The sequence below is a fragment of the Neovison vison genome, chromosome 11 (assembly GCF_020171115.1).
Source record: "Neovison vison isolate M4711 chromosome 11, ASM_NN_V1, whole genome shotgun sequence".
NCBI lineage: Eukaryota > Metazoa > Chordata > Mammalia > Carnivora > Mustelidae > Neogale > Neogale vison.
The window spans coordinates 165,113,257-165,136,030 of record NC_058101.1 but is presented as its reverse complement, the minus strand read 5'-3'; the positions used below and the strand labels follow the sequence as shown (position 1 = coordinate 165,136,030).

Below are 22,774 nucleotides of genomic sequence, written 5' to 3'. Positions count from 1 at the left end.
ATAGTCAATGACAGTTTTAAAAGCCAGTTGAAGGCTTTAGCAAAATTCTTCACTAGTTGCCAATTATCACAGGAAGAGGGCCATCACAGGGACCATTGAAAGAAATGCCCTGGACTGACGGGCTTTCAGCTGGATTTGAGACAGGAAGTCAGATGGATAGGCAGCAGGACCCCCCTTGCTGCGTGCACATCCCCTCTGCACGCTGCCAGGCCCAACTGTGGTCCCCTGGTCACCTGAGACCTGTGGTGGGTCTGGGTGGCTGCAGGGCTGGGCGGGGGAGCCGAGTCTCCATGGTCCCACCCTATCTCAGCCCACAGCCCTTCGACTTGTCAGTCAGTCGGCTTCCCACAAAGGAACTCAGGTACGGTTCAGAGAATTGTCAGAGTGAACGATTCCACCCACCCTCACTGTTCTGCAAGAAGAAATGTGTACGTGTGTGCTTGTATTTATACCCACTGGGGCACACACACCCATCCCCCGCTCACAGCAGAACAGGAGCAGAGGGAAGGCCCTCCGGCTGCATGCAGCCTGCCTGACTCACCCTGCATGGAGAGGAGAGCCTGGTATCATGCACACGAGGCATTTTTGGAAGTTAATTGCCAGTAAATTTCAAAAACTTAAGACCCAGGGTTTGCCATTCCTGGTCCCTGACTTCTCCTTTGTCTTGAAAAGTCAGCAGCTTTGTGACCCGGACAGGAGGCCAGGGAGCTTTGTCTCTGACCCCTGACTTTGGGCCACGACCGGCGCCCCTCACACCCTATCACCAGTGGCTGGGATAATTATGATAAAGAGGCTGCTCACCCCAACAGACTTGGTATGAGGTTCTGTTTGTTTGCCAGGGCACTCCGAACCTTTCTGTTTTATCGCCTTCCTGAGATTATATCTATGTCCTCCCCCACTTCAAGAGGCAGCTGTTGATCTCGGCTGTAATGGCCTGGTGATTTCTAATGAGCTCCTTGTCCCTCTGCCAACGGCCTTTCTCAATCACATACCTGAACAAGCAAGACTTAATTTTCCCCAGTATTATCAGTAGCTCCACAGAGCGAATAAGCCCCCTGCCCCCTTCCTCTGTTTCTCTTTTCCAGGCCCCTCTTTAACCCTTCCCAGCTCAGCCTCCTACCCCGGGTGGGTTTTTCCTTACCAACCTCCCAATTTTTTAACTAGGAGAGTGAGGCTGGGTAAACCAGGACACACAGTGATTTCGAGGGACAGGATGGAGAAATCCAGATGTGTGCCAGCTTGATTATAAAATAAGCTTCCTGCAGAGGAACTCCCCTGAATGTGTTTAAAACAGATGTGCGCGTCTCCATCGGCGGCCAAAGGCTCTCTTTAGACACCCTCCTCAAATCTGGCCAGCCGTAAATCCACGCTCTTCACACGCTCCATGGAAAGTTCCCTTTGTCCTACCCACCAGAAGAGTTTGCTAAGCAAATTAATTCTTTTAAATGAGATCGCAGGGTATATAGACAACCATCTGAGAGAAGAAGCCATTGCTTGGGATGGAAGGAGGGGGATCAGACCGACAGAGTCCTGAGCTCTAGGCTCAGCCCTGCTGTTAAGAATGCACGGTGTGGCCTTGGGAGAGAATATAGGCTCTGGACTTGTTTCTTTTCTTTTCTGGTTTTTTTTTTTTTTTTTTTTAAGATTTATTTATTTGCAGAGAGAGAGAGAGCACAAGCCAGGGAAGCAGCAGGCAGAGGGAGAAGCAGACTTCCCGCTGAGCAGAGAGCCCAAAGCAGGACTCGATCCCAGGATCCTGGGATCATGACCTGAGCCAAAGGCAGACACTTAACTGACTGAGCCACCCAGATGTCCCAGTTTCAACAATAAGGAAAAGCTGTCCCAGGACAGCACTCTCTGGGCTTCTGCTTTGATATGCAAATTCAGGATTCTCTCTGTTCTTCCCACACCCTGTTTGCTCTCAGTGTGCCACCTGCACATTCTCTTGGGACCCACTGAAACTCCTGATCTACTTTCTTCCAGTCAATCAACAAACCTTCGCTGAGGTTCCCCCTCTGCCAGGCACTATTCCGGGGGCCTGGAGAAGGCAACAGAAAAACAACAGCCGAAGATGCTGCCCTCTTGGAATTGACATTGTAGTGGAAGGAGACAGGTCATAAATACCCAATACACATACACATACATCCACACATGAACACACATGCGTATGTATAGTCTGTCGGAAGGTGACGTGTGCTTGGAGAAGGGAAGTGGTGGGGAACAGGAAGTCCTGAAGGAGGGGGCTGAGAGAGGTGTCCTGGACAAGAAAGGACTCATGAACTGCATGACATGTGAGCAGGGACGTGAAGGAGGGAGCAGGGAAGGGAGCTATAATGATTGGGAGAAGAACAGTCCAGCCAAATGGAACAGCCACGGCACAGACACTGAGGGGGAGCCAGCCGGGCATGTCCAAGGAACAGCAAGGAGGCAGCATGGCTGGAGTGAATGAGCAGGGGAGAGCGACTGGGAAGCATGGGGGAAGCGGCCAGTCAGATCCCATGGGTCTCACAGGCCATTACAAGGGCTCTGTCCTACTACAAATAAATACTCCAAAAAGAACTTTGTGGGGACACATCCCCCAAGATGCCGCTCAGGTGGGCCTGGCTGCTAAGAGGAAGAGCAACCTGACATGAAGGACAGGGCTTAGAGGAGGAAAGCCCTAACTTCCCCAGGGCCTACAGAGGCTGAACAAACAGCCTGGTGAGCAGGTGACACCAGAGAAAACCAGCCCAGTGGAAGACGCTGGAAAGGGGAAGGAGGAAAGACAGAATTGGGGGAAGAGAAATGACCGTGACAATAACCCTGAGTTGCTGGTGCCCCACAGCCCCTCGGACTCCTCTGACCTGCTGAGCCCAACCCAGAGTCAAAACCCACATTTGCCTGCCCTAGGATAAGCTCTGGAGTGGCTTCCACACAAGGACGTGTCCAAGGCCACAGCCCTGGCCCAACCACAGAGGGTGGAGTGAAAAGAAAAAGGGAGGGTCTTTGGGACAGCAGCCCCCAGGGTAGAAGTTGGAGGGATCCCAGGGAGCCCCATCTTCTGCTCTGCCCAGTTTGGAAGGAGGTAGGACCAGTCCTCCCACTGTCCTGACGCTATCAGGACATGTCACAGCTGCAAATCCTGAGTCCACACGGAGACGCCCAGAGCAGGCTGAACGGTCCCCAGACACATGGGGTCTTTGCCCAGCAAGCTCAAGGGCAGGTGCCAGGATGCATGGAGAAAGCCCTCAGCTAACACCCAGAGGAATGAGGGCCATGCATGGGCTCAGCCCCATGCCCCCCGTGACAGGGACCAAGCAGTCCAGGCTGCTCACACAAGCTCTCTTCCCACTGTCTGGTGGTCTTTCTAGACCGGTCCTCTCCACGGTTGCGCAGGCCCCAGACACTGAGATGCACAGGCCTGGGTGGGTTTGAGGGGCTGCAGAGGGGTCATCCCATCGCTGGAACAACAGCCCCTCCGGACCATTTTCAGGAGCTAATAAAATCGCCTCCTCATTTGGAAGAGAAGATTATTTCAGCAGCTCCCCGGTCGAAATGCTATAAACGAAACTTCCGGGACGCAGGCATTTTGGACTCCTTCCTGTCCTGTGGCCTCACACTCGCCTGGCTTTCTAACACAAGGAGAATTAAGAGCGATTTCAGGTTGTGGAGGTCCCTGGAAAAAAGGCCTTTCATCTTCCACAAAGGATAAAAGTGAAGGATGGACCAGGCCAGAAGTGTCATCCCACAAGGATTTGTTCAGCCTGCCAGGCTGGACTCTGGTTTTTAAATGAAGTAGAGTGAGAGCGGCAGCCTTTATTTTAACTTGTCAACCTCGTGCATGAGGCTGGGCAGGGAGGAGAGAAGGGGAGTCCACTGTGCGCCTAGGGAAAATCACGGGGGAGGTTTCCCCAGATGCCTCTCTTCTGGCTGCAAGAGCTTCCTCACCCCCCGAATCACGCCGGCCATGGTGGCTGGGCAAACTCATCCTGCGGAGATATTTGACAAGGATGAGTCACTTCGGGCCTCGGTGGCCCAAGGGTAAACAGCTCCATGACCTCTGATGGCCAAGCAGCATCCAGGTTAGATGGGGACGCAAGCGTGGCCTCCCCAGGAAAGGGGAGGCAGGACCTGGTAGGCGTAGCTCCCTGTGGCCCCAGCAGGTGTCAACTTTGAAAGCAGCCTTGAAAGGGGAAGAAATGGAGCAGAGCGTGAGGGGTGTCACCACGGCCATACCCAAAACAAGCCCCACGGCAGCCGTCTAAAGCTCGGCACGAGACACTGGGTGAAAAATGGGAGCAACCAAGCGGGTGGCGGTGTTTATTGAGAGAGAGATGAATTCCGTCTCCTTCGAAGTCATTCTGTGCCGGGCTGGTGAGTTCAGAAATAGCCCGCAGTCATAAAAACCACAGAATCCCACTTGTGGAAAGGAGCCTTGGTGAGCCGTGCCTCCGACCCTTTCCTTTGTCGATGAGGAAAGGGGGCACCCCAAGCCAGGTAAGTGACTTGCCGACAGTCACACCAGGGCTCTCCGGGCCCCGGCTGCCACACCCCCCTTTCTCTGTGTGCCTGTGTGACTCTTCTCCCCTCCCAGCCCTGGAACGGCAGCTTCCTTTCCTTGCTCTTGGCCACAGGTCCGCTGCAGCACATTCGGGAGCCCTTGTGCAAACCAGCAAGTGTGGCCCCCTGCTCAGGCCCAGGGTGGGCCCACGGGTGGCTGAGTTGAGTGCAGGTATGTATCAGCCCCATCTGCTGGCCTGGCCCAAAGCCCCTTCACGCCGGACCAGCCCACTGTGAGCACAGCCCCTAAGGTACCTGGTTTACCTCCTCTTTCCCATCTAGCGCGGGGCCCTTCCTTCCCACCAATTTTGCCTCCTTGTCCCGTTTGTCATCCTCCAACCCCAGGATGATTCCAGCCCTGCCTCCCCTCAGCGCTCCCGCCACCGAAGTTCAGTGCTCAGGCTGCCAGGGATGGAGAGCTTGGTCTCAGAGATGAATGAGAGAAAGGAGTGGCAAACTAAGACCCCTAGGCCAAGTGCAGCCTGCGTCTGCTTTTGTAAATACAGTTTTATTAGAAGGCAGTCAGGACCTGTGATTTACATATTGTCATATGAAAGGCCAAGTTGGTAGTTGGCAGCCAAGACCCGTAGGACTTACAAAGCCTATGATCCTTACTATCGTGCCCTTTACAGAAAAAAAAAAGTTGGCTCAACTCTTATCTAGAGCAACCTTCCTGCGGCTCAGAGAAGTTCAGGGACTTGGCTGGTGGACGGCCAGGCAAACTTCACATGCAGGCCCCCTGACACCCTTCCAGATGTACCCTACATTTCTTGAGGAGAACCTGTGAGCTTGAACATGGCCAAACTCACACCTCATTGCTAGCCTTGTTTCTACAGGGAAATCGCAGAGGAGAGCCAGTTCTGCTCAGCAAACCTGAAGGTGATTCAGACTTCATCTCAAAAGAGGAGCCTGGGGCTCCCTCCCCACAGGTTGTTCTCAAGAACCCATGGTAGCTAGGTAGCTCTGCTCTTGCCCTGGGCCCACTGCCAGGACCCCTGTGGATGCTGACACTGCCCTCAGGCCCCATGATCAGTGCTTCCCGGTCTCCCTCAGTGCTTCCGGCCTCCCGTTTCCCTTTGGAGCTGGTGACCTGAGATTCATTTGCTCTGGTGTCCTTGAGCTGAGATGTCAGCACCTTCATGCATGGAGAGGGGGTGGCCAATCAAAAGGACTCCAGAGAGCATGACATTTAGCTGTTCTGTAGCTACTGTCCCCAGTGACTCGTAGATCAAGTCAACTCTGCTTTACAAATAACAAAGAAGTTTCCCTTTTCTCTCCCCCCACCCCTCCAGCCCTCTCAATCCCAGTTGGCAACCGTTCAAAGAGGGCAGTCCAGGGTCCTAATGATCACCATGTTCTTTGTTTGCCACCAGGAATCCAGCTGCTACGTGGAGGAGCCCTGGCGGGCTGAGCAGGCACTGAGAATCTGCAGAGGTCCCGGGTGGTGTGCCCGCTAGTGAAGGGAGATCGCCCACTGTGGACCAAGCCCTTGGGCACGTAATCCCAACAAGTGCGGTTGAGGCAGGGACGGCCATCCCCATTCTACCGATGAGAAACCTGAGGCTTATGCTGGACCTGATCAGCCAGCCAGCCAGTGGCAGACCTGTCCTGCACACTCAGATCCGCCTCACCCCCAAATGTACCCTCTTTCCTCTACACCACGGTGTCCCCGAGGCAAGAGCTCTCCAGTATCCAACAAGCAGCTTCCTAGATGATGAAGCTCCTTCCTCAAGAGGCCCTCTTCTGGGGACGCCTGGGTGGCGCAGTTGGTTAAACAACTGCCTCCGGCTCAGGGCGTGATCCTGGAGCCCCGGGATGGAGTCCCACATCAGGCTCCCAGCTCCATGGGGAGTCTGCTTCGCTCTCTGACCTTCTCCTCGCTCATTCTCTCTCTCACTGTCTCTCTCTCTCAAAATAAATAAAAAAATAAAAAATAAAATAAAAAATAAAAATCTTAAAAATAAATAAATAAATTAATTAAAAAAAAAAAAGAGGCCCTCTTCCGGCCAAAGCAGTTTCCCCAAAGGTCCACACCCATCCCAGCACACAAAGAGGTGGACGGCTCCCTCCAAGGCAGACCTGGGACGAGCCGTGTCTGGAGCAGCCACAACCGGGGAGCACGGTCCTTGCAATTCTCCCCTTCTTGAGCCCACACGGTCCACACCTGGATCTCATGAGCTTTGTTCACAGAACTCCCTCACCATGTGCCGGGTAGGCTGGAGAGAGAAGAACAAGCACGGCTATAAGCCCAGATTACCTAGAGCCCCCCAGGGGAGGGACTGCCTTCGTCAGGCCAGCCGTGGGCCAGCACCAAGCAGGGCACAAAGGAGGCAGCTCCGCTGGGCGGCAGCCTGACCCCGCGCTTGAGCCCCGCCGACCCTCTGCCCGATCTGGGGCCGGCTCACCCCGTCTGTGCTTCATTCTGCTCGTTGGCAGAATGGGGAGACAGAGCCAGCCTCGCTGCATCCGCGTGGAAATGAAATGAAGGCATGATCATGCAATTTTAGAACCGTGTCTGGCACACAGTGGGGGCTACGTAAGCATGCGTAAATCTCACGTACATGTCTTTTTAAATATCCACATTTTGTTTCAGTTTTGAGCAACGCTATTAAAATCCTCCTAAAATGTTAACTGCCCTTTCTCTGCTCTGTAAGGTGCAGCCCAAAAAAGCACATTAGTCCCGAAGTGGAACATGGCAAATCCGTGTTCTGATTAACTGATGTCTCAGCCCTGAGTCTACAAACCACATCTTTGCGAAGGTTTCAAAGCCCTTTCCGTTCACTCACTTGTTTTAGGATAGGAGTGGAACAATGAAGTAGCATGGCCAGGTTTTTAGAAAACACATCTGAACTTAGAAATTCCAAATGGCCACGCGGGCAGATGGGGCTGGTCCCCCTTGCTCAGATCGCAGGGTGGCTCCCTGGGCAGGAAGAGCCGCTGGGTGTGGGCCCTGTCTGTGTCTCTCTCCCTGTCCACAGCTGATGCAGAGTTGAGAAGGGCCTTCAGCCTCATCTAACAGAACTTTGCAGGTGAGATAACCCAGGCTGAACAAGAGGATAGCAACCAACCTTTTTAAACCCATTACTATGATATCAACTTTTTACCAGTTTTGGCTCCAAATGACTGGTTTTTCCTTAAAAAAATTAAATCTGTTTCTAAAAGATATATATCTACTCCCCACTGAGACTTTAGGGCAACAGGCTATGAATACATTTACTGATATTAACACAGAGCGTGTGTCCAGTTTTATCCCCTGGTATCTTAGCCTACAAGAGAGGGAAGACCCAGCTGCAACTCACTTCTCAAGTCAGAAAAGGCTGGCAGAGAAGTGGAGGGCAATACTGGGGTTTTGCGCTTACGTGCAGAAAGGCAAGTCTTTGTCTCCTGCAGGCATTAGGCAGTCTCTGGGACAAGGTTGGCAACTAGGGACGGGCACATGCACACACCATCCCCCATGAGGTCCTCGGGCATGAAGTTAAGCCATCACAGGTGGGCCATCAGTCCCAGGGAGCCCAGGGACCAGAAGTTAAGCAGCATAGAGGTGGCTAACCAAGGGCCCCTGGGTGGGCAGGAGCCTAGACACAGGTGACAGCTGGTCACTCTGGCAGCCCTGAAGAAGCCTGGCATCAAGAAGGTCTGGTGGAGACAGCAGGACCCAGCTGGGGCCTGAGGATGAAGTCAGGGCTTATGTCTAAGAAGGATTTAGGAGAGCAGGGTTGGGCTCAGTCCTGCGACACCTGTGTTGGCAAACAGGTTAGGAAGATAGGAAGTGGGATGCAGGGAACTGATAATGATCCAGCGTCTGGTCTCTGAACAAGGCAGAGGTCCAGCTAGGCAGCCTGTCACTGAGGTCAGCTCGGAACCTGGGCGCAGATCACTTGATGCGGCATCCTCTGTGATCCTGAACTGGCCTTCTTGGATCCACCGCCATTACAAGTCTCCACTGGGCCTGCAGCCCAGTCTGAGTGCTCCCAGCTACGTTAGAGGAGGGCAGCCCAGTGTGAGCCAGGCAGGAGGCAGATGTCTGGGTTCTTGACTGAGCAAATCTGTCCCAGGCTGGGAGCTTCTTCAGGGAGGGGAAAAGCGTTCCTCTGTGGTCTCAGTCCTGACAAGGTCCTGGGGCCTCATTGCAGACTGATGCGTGCCCCAGACCCAGAATCCCCCAGGGACAGTGACAAAGAAAGCACACTGTACAGACCATGCTGACTGGGGTAAAGGCACAGTGAGCCTACACTTCATGTAGCTGACTCTCCCCAGAATAACACTAAAATGATCTCAGCTCTATCTCTGGAGCGCCTACCATGTTTCCCCTCATTCTGTTCCTGCTCCCCTTCACTGAACTGTCCCCCAAACCCAATCTCAATGTCTAGGTCCAAATGTCTAAATGTTGACTGAGATTCATTCAGACCATTAACCTACTTACCATTAAGGTAGTAGCATTTTTGCTCTTCCCAGTTTTATTTACATATTTTGAGAGGATCATGGAGAACAGGAATCATCCCAACCACAGGAATGAGTATTTAATAGTAAAATTCCAGCTATGTGATACCTGGAAAGGGAGAGGTTTTCAGGCAGAGTAAAGCTGCCCCACAACCGTTCCTCCTTCCTAATGGCGCCTCCGTTTCATTTCGGGAGATTTCCTCTCCTTTGTTATGCAAGCCAAGAGCTTGTATCACACTAGGAATGCCAGACATGACATATTCTCCTCTCCCACCAAAGTGCGGCAGGAGGTGGGCACAAGGCCCCAGTGCAGCCAGTTGGCGACACCTGGTGATCCTTCATCCCAGAGGCAGCAGCATGCTGACCCCACAGATCATGCCTCTGTCCCTCCAGATGTCCTTTGGTTCCTGCCCTAGACTCCCCTGGTCCCTCCCCCCTTCCACTGGATTCTGTGAGCCTTCTCCCTCCAAAGATTTTTAAGTTAACCAGTCTTCGCTCTTCACAAAGAACATGGATTCCCAAGTAAACTTCACAGCCACCTCGACCCAGAGTAAGGCCAGCGGTGGCTGACCCAGAAGGCCGGATCCCTGACTTCACAATCACATTACCCTTCATAAGCAAGGAGTCCCAGTGGAAAGATACCACCAACAGGACCACTTAATAGGACCACCCAGGCAGCCTTAAAACCCAAAGAGACCCAGGGCATCAAGGTCAAGTTGTCCCCCGGCCCTCCATCCCCCCGACTGCTTCCTTTCTCTTCAAGGCTAGGGCCAAAGCACATTGGCACTGACTGGTAAAGGGAGCAGGAGAGGACGGGTGAAGAAGGGCTCAGCCTAGCCAGGATGCCAAGATCCACCAAGTGGAAAACCGTCTCCTAAAGGAGCTCCACCACCCACACCAAAGACACAGGACAGATGGAGACACGTGTGCACATGCACAGACATGCACACATCCTCCCTAAGGCCCGCCAAGGGCCCAGGTAAGCGGCCAAGGGGTGGCACTGGGCTAAGAACAAAACAGGGGGAGAAGGCACGCCCAGAGTGAGGCAGAAGGCAAACTGCTTCCTAGTATGTTTATTGGAGCCTTGGCTAAGTATGAATACGGATCAGGAACCCCCCTCCACAGCCCAGTCAGCCCGACGGGGGCAGAGACACGGGGAGTCGATCTTCTTTTTTTCCCCCATTATAGACAACATTATTAAAAAAAATAAACTTTACAATAATACATTTTCGTTCATCTGTTGGGGTATTATTTCCATAGTTTTGCTTCTTAAAAAAAGGAAAAAAAAGGGGAAACCACACAATATATGTATATGGATGTGTATATACATATATGTTGAGAAAGGAGGCGTGTTATGTACACAGAGTTGGCGTTCGTCTGGGAAATGAGGAGAGAATGTGGAAAAGAGAAAGAGGGAGCCGAGAGGAGGAGAGAGCTGCAGCCACCAGAGCATGGGGCGAACAGGCGTCCCACCGTGCTCTTCTCTGCCCCTCTCAGGGCCCCCTCTCCCTAGGGTGGGGGAGGAGGGAGAAACCCACCAAATGGACCCACAAGAAACCAAAAGAGCCAACAAAGGATCATTTCTCTTTGATTTCAAAATTCCTGCCACCGAGGAGGAAGCAGCAGCCTTGAGCTAGTGCCCAAGCTTTGCTCCCTCTGCCCCAGGAGATGTCCCAGGAGGGCTGAGTTCCCAAGCCCCCCGGAGCTTGGCCCTGGACACCCCCCTCCAGGTCACATCGGGGAGCCCAGTGCCACGCCCTCCCCAGGCTTTGCTGGGGGTTCCCAGGTCAGATGCAGATCCACTCACCCCGCAGACAGAGAGGGTGAAATCAACTCCATCCTCGAAGCCTGGTGGGGGTACCAAGGGACCCGGTGGGACCCCCAGCGGCCAGCTTCATTGCCCCACCCCCCAACACCCTCTGCCAGGCCCCCTGCAGGTCTCCGGAGTGGGTAGCTGGAGAAGGGCCGCCACCCTGCTCCCAGTTTGTATTAGCACAGCCACGAGTCCCTTGGGCTGCAGGGGTGTCTTCTTGGTCTCTTACGTCAGCAGGATCCAGAGAGGAAAACACCAGGAGAAAGTGAAGGGCATTTCTAGACCCCCACGCCCTTCCTCAGCGCTGGGTTTCCCCTGCCGAGGGACCTCTGAGCCAGCTCTCAGGCTGCCCACCTGCTTGTCTGTTTGGTTTAGAAAAACTTCTCCAGAGAAGAAACCTGGGAGGAGACAGGTTCAGAGACAAGGTGGGGGAAAACATTTTTTTGCAAGGTGTGTGTGTGTGTCTGTGTGTGTTTCCATTTTGCCTGGTGGGTGTTCTCATCTGTGTAGTTTCCAGAAATCTCCCGACTTGATTCCCAGAGCCTACAAGGCCAGCTTCAGCATCAGGAAGGAGACAGCGGTCAAGGCAGCCGACGGTGTGGCTCTGCAGGGGCCTGAGTTAGGTTTGATCACCTTATTACTCCCTGGGATGATATTGGTCGTGAGCTACAGTCAGGCACATGGGAGGGGTGGGGGACAGAAGCAAAGACACAACAGAGGACAGAAAACCAAATGAGTCAGCATGTCTGGGTTCAGGCAAAGAAAAGGACTCAAGAAGTAGAGTCCTCAATCCCCTGCTCTCCCGGGTCCACCCAGAGGCCCTGCTTTGTGCTCGCCAGGAGACGGAGCTGGGCTTCCACGGAGCTGACCTGAACCCTGGGCTCTGGGAGCCAGGGCAGCAGTGCCAGCAGTCCCCAGGAAAATGGGCTGATGCTGCCAAGTGAAGCAGAGGTCTATGAACCAGAGAGGAGGGGGTATAGTACTAAGATCTCAAGAAGTTCCCAAGGTCCACAAGCACCCTGGAGAGGAGAGGAGAGGGAATGGAGGAGAGAGGAAGGAGGGGAGGAGAGGGGAGTAGGAGGGCGGGGGAGAGGGGAGGAGAGGGGAGTAGAGAGTGGAAAGGGGAAGGGATAGGTGGGGAAGCTCTGTTCTTCCTGATCCTAAATTTCTTTGAATCCCTCTGCTCCATGAAGCTTCCCTGCCCATCTCTGTCTGAGCTTTCCCCTCCTCTAGAAGCTGAAGCTTCCTTACCTCTCTAGCTCTTCAATATCACTAAACCAGCAGAGAGCAGATGCAGACACATGTCCTAAAGAGTCAGGAGGGCTTGAGAGGACCTCTGCTCAGAGCAGCTGCTTGTGTCTCACCCAAGGAGATGGCCAAGGGCCCCGGCTGCAGCCCTGCCTGCACCCCCAGCAGTGAGTGCCCACCCCAGCCTAGACCAAGAGCTCAACTAGCCGGGCCAATGCAAGTGAGTCTGAGACTCACTTGGGAAACATCCCACCCACTTCTGGCCCCCGTGCCCATCCCCCACTCTGCCCCTCACTCACCTCTGTGAAGCACATGCTTAACTCTTTGGAGTTATTGGCCTTCAGACCCTGTTCCTGTGGAAGAGAAGGCGCTAGTAAGGACAGACCACCAGAGCTGGCTCTCTGGCTGAGCTTTGTCCCAGGACTTGAACGAGACCAAATAATATATGGCTTTGCTGCCCACCATTGGCATCATTAAGCTCAGGGTGTGTGAAGAGATACCAGCTGAATCCCAAGCAGCAAAAAGACCCTTATGCCTTTTTTTACACCATCAACACTTAGGTCCTGTCTCCCCTGGGCTCCTGAAGAAGAGATTCCTAACTCTGCTTCCCAACTTAAGGCATTAGGTATTAATAAACCATTTGCATGTCTGACAACTATACTCAGAGCTCTTTGATGAGGCAGTGACCACGGCTTCTTTTCCTTGCATTGGGCAGTGCCTGGCTCATCACCCCAGCTCAGTGAATGCTCTCCTAGATGCATGGAAGGATGAATCAATGAATGAATGTCATAGAGCAGAACGGGGATCCAAGTGCCAGCTCCAAGAAGATCATGAGCCCTTGTCTGGGCTTGTGGGAAACAGAACTGTAATTGATTAATGATGTCTGCCACTGGTACAGGTGAGGAAGACATGGGCCACAGGGCCAGGTGTTGGCCATGCCGCTCTAAACAGATGTGCGACCCGGGGGAGCTCAGCAGCCAAGGCAAGGAATGAGAAAGGAAGGCTGGCTTGCTGATGATTCCAGGATTCTCTGCTCCTGGCATAACCACTTGGATGCAGGACCAGAGAGTGTGCAAGAGTAACCGTCCTTTGTCACCGTCATCATAATGATCCATGGGAACCAGCTGGGGGACATGGTGTTTCTACCCTGGCTTCAAACGGCTTGGTTCCCAAGGCCCTTGCCGAGAAGCTCTGGCCACCAAAAGCACTGGGAAGCCTAAGAAATTATTCCTAAATTGCTGCTCTTGGCCAGAAGTATCAATAATCCCTTAAACATCACAGGCAATCTACCACCCAGGGCATCTGGTCAGCTAAACAGGACCCCAGCTGTCACACAGAGGCCAGCCAAAATCAAAGTCTCTACCAACAGTGGAGACGTGAGCACGGTGACGATGAGCAGGAAAGGAAAGGAACCGGGGACCTGACCCAGGAAGATCTCATTCAAGACTACAGTGTCAGTGACTTCAGCTGCCAAGATCTAGCCCGGCCAAGCCCCCTACACTTGTGGGGCTCTTCGGAACCCAAGGACTGGATTCTACCACCCCCACCAAGTGGAGCTCCAGCCAGGGTGGTGGGAGGCCACTGAGGGACAGAGCCTGCCCATCCTGCCTAGAGGCTGTGCTGTCACCATAGTCTTCCATCCAACTGGCCTCCTCTTCAGCAATCTGCCCTCGGGCACCCGCCTTGAGCAACTCACAGCACCTGTGGCATTTTGTGCCACATGGCCCAGCCCCCCTCCCCGCCCCCCACCATCCCATGTTCTTTCCTGCTGTCACTGGTTCGGTGGTCTGGCAGGCCTCTGTCCCCTCCAGCACAAGTCCTCTTCCGGTGCGTCCCCTCCCCCAGTGTCCCTCACTATGTAACCTGCGTCGAATCAGTCAGTCAGGATCCACGTCCTCACCCCCACGTCAACCAAACTAACTCTGTTTTGGTGTTATGCGTTGGAGTTACATGCAAAACCGGTCTTAAAAAATACTGCTTCAAAAAAAAAGAAATAAGGTTTGAGAAAACAAGTGAACTAAGTGACCTCTGAGGCTTCTGCAATGGGACACCAGCTCTCAGGGTCCTTGGCACAGGTGCGGACCCCACTGGCTCTGGAAGGCAGCACCCCAGGTTACCCGGCAAACAAAGGAGCATGGGGACAGCACAGGCTCAGCCTAAGGGGAGGGGGTGAGATCTGAATGACAACCTGCAGCCAGCCGTGGGCCTATGGCTGGGCTTCCCCTCAGAATGAGTGGACTCCACAGGCTTCTCTTAAAAGCAGAGAGGAGAGGGGGCTGGGCCTAAATATTTGAGGAAGACGGAGTGGGGTAGGAGCAGGAGGAAAGAAGTCAGGGAGAGAGGAAGAAAGTAGCAGCGGAGAAGGAGCCAAGGAACACAAACAGCAGGGAAGGGGGCGGGGGAGGGCGGGGACAGGGAGGAGCAGGTGGAAGAAGCGGGAAGGGACTGGACCGGGTAATGGAGGCAGTGAATGGAGAGGAAGGGTGGGTGCAGCAGAGGAGAAGGAGGGTAACAGAGGAGGAGAGGAAGCTGCCCAGGAAATGTTTCCATCCTCTCCTCATACCTGCATTAACAGGAGAAAGAGGCACAGCTCCCCAGGCCAGCCCCCAGGCAATCCAACCCCAGGGGGTCCCCTGGCAGGAGCCACAAGGACTTTGGTGTGAGAGGACTGGCCTCCATGAAGACCAGGGCTAGGACCCCTAGGCCTGCCCCCCATTACCCACTGGGCATCCATCATCCACAGCATGGACTTAAGTCCTTCTGAATCAATGACAAGTCAGTCCAGCAGGCTCCAGGCCCGCCAACCACACACTGAACTGAACGTGTACTGAACGTGAGGGTGACATCCGGGGCTTCCGCCTGCTGTCCTCAAGTACTTCCTTCAGGTGCTCGGAGATCTGGCTCACAGACTTTTGTTCTCACAGACCCATCCAGCCTTTCCCTGTTAAGCCAAAGGGCCCTAATCCTTGGTGTTCATCCCCACAGGACCACTCCCGGATCCGAGGAAGGAAGAGCCTGAGAGGCCAGAGCCCCACACTCAAGTTGTGTTCATCTGGTGACCCAGGCAAGTCACTTCATCTCCTGTGACATCAATTTCACCATCTATAAAATAGGGCGAGACCAAAGCACCTCGCTGACCCACGGTGACAATTACACGAGACAGGGCACATGGCCCAGCAAGACCCCACACCGGTATAAGGGCTCCTTAATGCCACAAGGCATAAGGCTGAGCCAAGCTTCATTCTGCGTCCTAAGGCAGGGCCTCAGGAAGGCAGGCCCGGCCCAGGATGGGGCCAGGAGGTGAGAGCCAGGGCCAGCTGGAGCCCGGGGCTACCCCTGCCCTACGTGACAGCCAGAGAAGCAAAACACAGGGGCTGGCCAGGAGCACCTGACTTCCAGCAGACACAGAGCAGACGCTGAAGGCTGCAGCAATCTCCCCAGGGGCCACCCTGAGACCCTCACCCAGCCCTGGCCACACAGAGCCGTGTGGGGGTTTGCCCACCAGCTGACCTCTGAAAGCAGCCTGTGGGCGAGGTGCAGAGAGAAGGCTCCTCTACTTAATGGCCAAACGACCGGTGGCTTAGATCCACTGCCTCTCTCGCCCATCACTAACTTTCCCCCACGGCTCCCACAAGGGGTTCCAAAGACGAGTGACTCACAGCGCTGCTCACGCCCTAGTGAGAGAAATAAACATCCACACAAGTCACCTCAGGGCCAGCTCCGGAAAGGGGAGCAGGAGAGGCTGCTCCCTCCCCGGATCTGCCAGGCTACAGGCTGCCCTCTGAGGCTGGGCTCCACCAAGGCTGCCCGTGACACCCACCTCACCCAGTTTTCCTGGACTCCTATGGAACAAGTTTAGGGGAACAGAGGTGAGTTGCTTCAACCCCTGCCCTGCCCCTGCTCCATCTCTGAGCCTTTTCTCTCCTCAAGGCCAGCTCAAGGGCTGTGGGGCTACTGTGTCCCAAAGGGCACAAGTGTGGGCTGCAAGGATGGCAGGGGGCAGAGCCTTTGTGCCCTTGGCTATAGCGTGGGTTGCCTTCAGAGGATGAGAACAGCAGGTAGCACTGGGGGACTAGAGCAGGGGAAGGGGCTCAGACACAGAGGGAGAATGGCATCAAAGGCAAAGCTGATCCTTCTAGAAATTTCTCCCAGAGGGGTTTTTCCCAGGCAGCTGGAAGGAATTACTGTCTTTCTCTTTCTCCCTGTCCACCTCTGTCCCCACTTCCAAAGCTGGGTCTGGCAGTCCCAGGGCCCTGCCAGTCTGGCCTAGGTGCTGGGGACCAAGTCCAGTGTTGCATCCATAGGAACACTGCGTCCTCTGCTTCTGTTCCTGGCCCCAGCCCCAGATCTCAGTGTCTTTGGCCACCTCCCCTTTGATAGGGCCACCTGGTAACTCACGCCTCTTCCCCTCCTCTCCTCACCCCCTCCCCCCATCTAGCCCTACCATCTTGCCTATGACTATCAATGCTGACAAAAATCAGACAGGTCCACAGGTGTCTCCCCATTACCAACCAGTGTCTACCTTGGTCCCAGGTGGAGGTCTCAGACCACAGAGCTCATCCTCCCACCACCACACTCCCCAGTCAAAGGCCCTCAGAGCCCCCTCCACACTCCCCACTGCAGCTTGATCATCAGATTGTCTTCCCACCCATCCTTCCCATCTAAGTACCTGGTATTCTCCCCCAAACCAGGGCCCGTGGTTCCTCCAGACCAGTGGGCAATCAAACATTTTCTGCAAAGGGCCCAGTTCATGAGTATTTTAGGCAGCTCTGCCCGTAGCACATGGATAATGTGTAAATAATGGGGTGTGGCTGTGTGCCAACAAAGCTTAATTTATCCAACAGGTAACAGGCCAGATTCCCTACTGGCCCCATCCTGCGCTATGCGGACCATGTGCCCTTGCTCCCACATGCCCCTCCGCCTGAACGCCCTCATCCACTCCACCCCAACTCCACTCCAACACACTCAGCCCTCCCTGCTCTTCCAGGCCTAGCAGCGGGGTGAACTCAGCCTGTGAGTCCTCTGCATCCACTCCCAGTCCAGAGCAGCCCTCCCTCCTCTGGATTCCACGTCCCTTCATCAGCCTCCCTGATGTGCCAATGGCCTCCTCCCCCAATTACCTGAGCAGGCCTCGTACCCATCCTACAGTGTGGAACCAAGGCCCTGGCCCACTGAGCTGGTCAGCCTCGGAGCCTGGATCAGAGTAAAACGCAGTGAGGATCCATGTTGAATAAGTGAATAAAGGTCCTGATGGACAAATAAATAAATGACTCCAAGGGAGTCAGAGCAAGGGAAGAAAAGCAGGAATGCATTCAAGTCTTTCAAAGCTCGGAAATGAGTTGTATTTGCACATCGGAGCTGTCAGACCACGGCCAGACCTCTCAGTCCTCCCACTCTGATGCCCGCGGAGCTGGGCACTGGCTGAGAGGTCCATCCTGACAGCATGAGGAGACAAAAGCGTCTGCAGGCTGCTGAGGCCCTTGTAAGTGTGTAGTGAGGGGGGCTTGGGTCACCCCCTCCAAATACATTTCTAACGCCCCCACATGTGATGGGAAGTACCAAGGGTAAGAGCAAAAACTGGCTGGAAGAGACAAAAAGATCAGAGGAGACTTTGTTGCCAGGGCCCTGCAGCCCCAGGAAAGGTGAGACTCCAGGGGATCTCGTGGGTCCCTGCAAACTGGCCCAGAGAAAACCACAGGGAACACCAAGGACACTAGAAACAAACCGTGAGCAGAGAAAGCCAGAGCCGGTGGCCAATCTCCCCGCCTCCTCCATCCGCACAGCACCACCCTGGTCCAGGCCCCATCATGTGACAGAAGAACCTTCTGGACACTCTTCACAGGTCCTCCACAAAAAGACTGCTTTACCTCCCTACCCTCATGGCAGGCACACAGTCAGCCGCCATGAGGAGGTTAGCTAGACAGAGTGGCCTGCAAGCAGGAAAGCACACAGAGCCTGTTCTAGAATGGAGAGCGGGAAGTTCCACTAAGCCCAATGAACGGGGGACACTGGGTTCTTTCCCTCAGCCTCTTTGGAGCACCTGCTCAGCACCACGCACTGAGCGCTGGGGTACACAGGGCAACGGAGAAGGTGAGAGGCAGCCTCTGTCCCTCAGGGATGCGTACCTGGGAGAGGGCGCAGAACACATCATAAGGGGGGCTCAAGGGAGGCGAGGCAGGAGCAGAGTCGGGGGAACACCCCAAAAGGTGAATCGAAGTAGGCATTTCGCTGCAAGGGACTGGCAAGTGCACGGGGCGGCATCTTGCTCACCACAGTCCTCAGGCTGACCCCAGGGGACAGGCTGGCTCGGCTTCAGATCAAGGAGGGAACTCGTACAGGGGTGTGTGGAAGCACACATAGAGGCAAGGCCAGATGGGACAGGGAGGAACCATTTTGTGGATCCTGCCATGCTTTCTCCAAGTTCTAGAGAGTTCTAGGATGGCAGGGCTGCCTGGAATGGGGCCACAGCCAGGAGGGGAAGCATGTGAGAATAGGACTCAAAATAGCATCCAGGACGCGCAGACACAGGGCCAAGTTGGGGGCCTCCCAGCTCCTGGCTCCTCTGTGGACACCCATGTTTTTGCTCAGTGGCACCCTGACATGGACAAGAGCTCTTTGGGCTGTGGACCCCACTCCACACCATGGGAAAGCCCTCTGGGTAGCCGATCTGGAGGCGGAGCCCACACAGTACAGCCAGGGGACGCTGTCCAGGAGCTGCAGGTGGGGGGCTCTGGACAAGTCACTGTCCTCCCCCAGTTGCCATCCTTTGGGGTTTGAAAAGGAGATCTCAGAAGGCCCTCTGGTCCTAATGTCCAATCACTTATGTGGGTCCCCAACTGGCTGCCATCTCTGTCAGTGAAGGGGGTCCCTAAGGCTTCCCCAAGTGCCTGCGCCTATTGATGGGAAGGAAGACGGAAACAGGTAAAGTGACCTTGCCTCTCCCTCTCCAGGGGGTGTATGCCACACACCCTGGCCTCTGCCTCTGCCGCCCTCACACAGGGACCCCCCTTCTGTAGCTATGGGTGGCTGTCATCCTCAAAGGCCCCACAGAGGCCATCATGGAGTCCTTCCAAGCCAGCAAAGCTGAGGGAAAGGGCATGAGTGGGGGAGGGGACAAACCACCCACACCAGCCTCCAGCAGGAAGGAGGGCAGGGAGGGGGTTATTCACTCTGCCCTCCCAGCATCTGGCCCACAGCAGTAGGTGCTCACTGAAGACTGGTAAAAGCAGAAACAGGGCCCTCCTCCTTCAGGCTCCATGAGAAGGAACCAGGCGTGATGGTTAGTATCCCCCACCCCACCCCGAGGGTCTGCATCTCTTCCTTTCCTCCTGGAACGCCCATTCTTTTCTGTCCTTCCCACAGTGACTTAGTCATTGGACTGTGAGTGAGCTGTTACAGGGCCCAGGGCTGGGGAGCCCCCCCACCAGTCAGCTTCCCCTGCCCAGCCTCCCCCACCCCCAACATCCTTAACACCTAACAGGCCTTGAGCTCCTCCATACCTACGGTGAGTCACAGCAAACATCCTGGGAAAGGTCAGCAGCCGTCTGCTGAGTCAGCATCTCCCCATGCAAGCCGGCCCCGAGGGGCTCAGGAAGGCTGACAGTGCCCCGACGGACATGGGTGTCACGGGCAAGGGCCGTGTCTGGTCATGTGACAGGGGGCCCAGCCCTGACCAGGGATCTGTTCGCCTCCATTCTAGCATGAAATTGAGCTAGGACTTCTGGGGCAGGCCCCCGAGCCCCCGCCAGCAGCCACTGGAGCATGGCTAGTGTAATTAGGAGCTGCCCAAGGGTGACATAAACCCCTCAGCCCAGATCCAGAGGGGTGACCTCATGGACGGTCGCAGGGCACGGAAGGGCCCAGGCTGAGTCCCACACGTGGGTATTTGAAGGTCAGCTGTTACAGCACAGAGGAACCCACCAGGAGGGAAGCGGTTTGGGCTTCCCAACGAGGACAGGCACCCACACCTGCTCCCACGGTTCAACAGGTCCCAGGGCACCGTAACGCCTCCCCCAGGGCCATGTCCTGATCAAGTCCTCATCCTGGCACTGGGGGGTTTCCAGCTTTACTGAGGTTATGACTGACCAACAAAAACTGTATATATTTAAAGTGCACAACCCGATGACCGTATACACATACTGGGAAAGATACATATACACATATTGGGAAATATTTGCCACAAGCCAATCAACATAACCATCACTTCACATCTTTACCATTTGCCTTCTCTTTCCCTTTTTGTGGTGAGGACACCCGAGGTTTGCTCTCTTAGCACATTTCAAGTTCACAGTATGACACTGTCAGCTATGGTCCCACATCTATACCTGTCCTCCAGACCTGCTTCGCCAAGCAGGACTGCTCCTTTGTAAGGTAGGGCAACTCAGGACCCAACTCCCCCACTATACCCCACCACCCTCAAGCTCACTGATGTCCTTCCTCTGCCCTGATATTTTGCACAAGGTCCTCTTGTACACCCTGCCCTAGTGGGGGGTGTGCGTGTGTGTGTGTGTGTGTGAAAGAGAGAGAAAGCATATGTGTGTGTGTATGAGTATGTGGGAGAGAACGTGTATATGCAAGTTAAGTGTCTGTGAGTATGTGTGTGTGTGTGTGTGAGAGAGAGAGAGTGTGTGTGTGTGTGTGTGGGTGTGTTGTGTGAGTGTCCATGAGTATGTATGTGTGTGTGTTGTGTAAGCATAAGTGATATATGTGTGAGTGTGTGTGTTCTGACTGGAACCAACCTCCTAAGCAAAGAATCCACTGCAGCCACTGGCATGCAGGCCTGAGAGCAGACAGCAGCCGGGAAAATGTCTGAGTGGGGAGCCCTATGACGTGCCCCCACAGTGCCACCTGTGTCCCCTGTTGTGGCACTGACCACAGTCCATGCCCAATGCTCACTGATTTGTTCGATCCCTGATGAGACCATAAGGGCCACAAAACCCTGGACTGTGTCCTTTTCATTCATCAATGCCTCCCTTGCCTCTCCCATTAGTCCTGTACACAACGTGTACATAACACATGCTAGGTGGATCGATGGACGGACATATGGACAAGGAAACGAACATCAAGGGTTCTGGAGTCTGACGTAAGTCTGAAATCTTATTCTACCACTAACCAGCTGTGTGACCTTGGGTGTGCTACCTAACCCTCCTGGGCCATTTCCCATGTGTAAAACAAGAAGCCCGACACCTCGCTGTGCGAAAAGGCAAGGGAAGAGGTAGAGAACGTGCTAGCCCAATACCTGGTCAGTAGCAGATGGCTTGGAGCGGTAACCCTTACCTCTCTCTGAGCCCCAGGGCATCTAGCACAATCCTCTGATAGGACAGGTACTTCGCGCTTGTAAAGTGAATGCCCAGGGAACGTAGGCACAAAACACTAGCCCCAGCAGTTCCACCCTGCCTCTTGGGTCCCAATCCAGAGGAAGGAACTCATGCGCCCGGGCCCCGGGCCCTGGTTCACTAACGTCTCACCCCCCCCCCTCCGGTGCTGTGGTGCTTCTCTGGGCCCTCAGCTTGCCGCCGGCTACAGAGCTGTGCCCCCTCACCTGGACAGATGTGCAGGTGCTGATGACGCTGGTCCCCAGGCTGGTGCTGTCACTGAGGTCATCTGGCAAAGAAGGCGCTTTCTCCACCCGAGGGGCCTGTGTGGCCTGGAATGAGGGGTTCTTGGGGGACAGGTTCACATCTGTGCCATTGCCAAAGGCCTGGATGGCATTCCCTGTTGGGGGGAGAGAGCAGGGAGGCGCAAAGGAATGGGGGCTGCTGCTCATATCCCAATGCTGCCTTCTCTAGAGCAACCCAGAGCCAGGCACAGGCTGTGGCTTGTCCAAACCTACCTTGCCCAGAGCTCGTATTCAGACACTACTGACATGTCCCATGTAGAGAAGAAAACCGCAAGAGGAAACGACAAGAAACCACAAGAGAAAGAAATATGGAAGAGGAAGGGAACAGGGGAAATGGATGTGGGGATCCTAGATGGAGGCAGCAGGCCGGGCCTGGGGCAGCGAGTGCCAGCTTCTCCGGGGCACCACTCCCCTACACCAATCCCCCCATCCCCCAGAAGCACTCCCTCCAGTACAGGTTCTCCTGGCTCCTTTACTACCTCAGATGGTTCTGGGTCCCACTGCTGGCATTCCAGGAGCCCCAGACTCAGTCCTCCTCCCGGGGTGGTCTCCCCCACTCCCACACCATTATCACCAGTGCACTGAGGACTAAAGAGTGGGCCCTCTCGGACAAACCCATCCCCAAGACTTGACCCTCGAACGAAGTGCCTACAGACACCTCCACCTCCAAGTTCTACACACACCTCAAGGTCATCACGTCCACACCCCAAGTAGTCATCACTCCCTCCTGTTGCATCACGGCTTTCTGGCCCCTTTGAGGGGTCAACTCTCCCACCCAGGTCCCCCACTATGCCTCCCTAACTGCCCACTTGCACTAGGAAAGCCCACCTCCTAAATATCCATCCACTCCCTCTCCCCCTCCTCCCCACCACTGTTCCAGTTCAATCACGCCGTCCTCTGTGAGCAGCATCTCCGCCCTCTGAGCACACTTGCAATGGGCCCCCTGTCAGATCAACATCCCCACCACCCACCCTGCACCAGGACCAGGCAGTGGGACTTCTGCAATGTGGGTCTGGAACAATGCTACCTTCTGACACCCCTTCAGTGGCCTGCACCACCACCTCCGCCACTGGCAGGACCACCAGACCTTAACATCGTCAGGATCGTCAGGACTG

At 54.8% G+C, this 22,774-nt stretch overlaps 1 protein-coding gene across 4 annotated transcripts in view; it reads right to left on the bottom strand.

Moving 5' to 3' along the window:
- Positions 1-10,031: 10,031 nt before the first annotated feature.
- Positions 10,032-22,774, bottom strand: part of GFRA2 (GDNF family receptor alpha 2) — an 84,551-nt gene continuing 71,808 nt past the window's right edge. For all 4 annotated transcript variants that reach the window (XM_044225211.1, XM_044225212.1, XM_044225214.1 and 1 more), the window contains 3 exons: positions 21,582-21,754; positions 12,340-12,393; positions 10,032-11,458 (listed from right to left, as the gene is read on the bottom strand). In XM_044225211.1, coding sequence (XP_044081146.1) covers positions 11,336-11,458; positions 12,340-12,393; positions 21,582-21,754 — 350 coding nt within the window. In that variant the 3' untranslated portion in view covers positions 10,032-11,335. The remainder of the gene's footprint in view (positions 11,459-12,339; positions 12,394-21,581; positions 21,755-22,774) is intronic.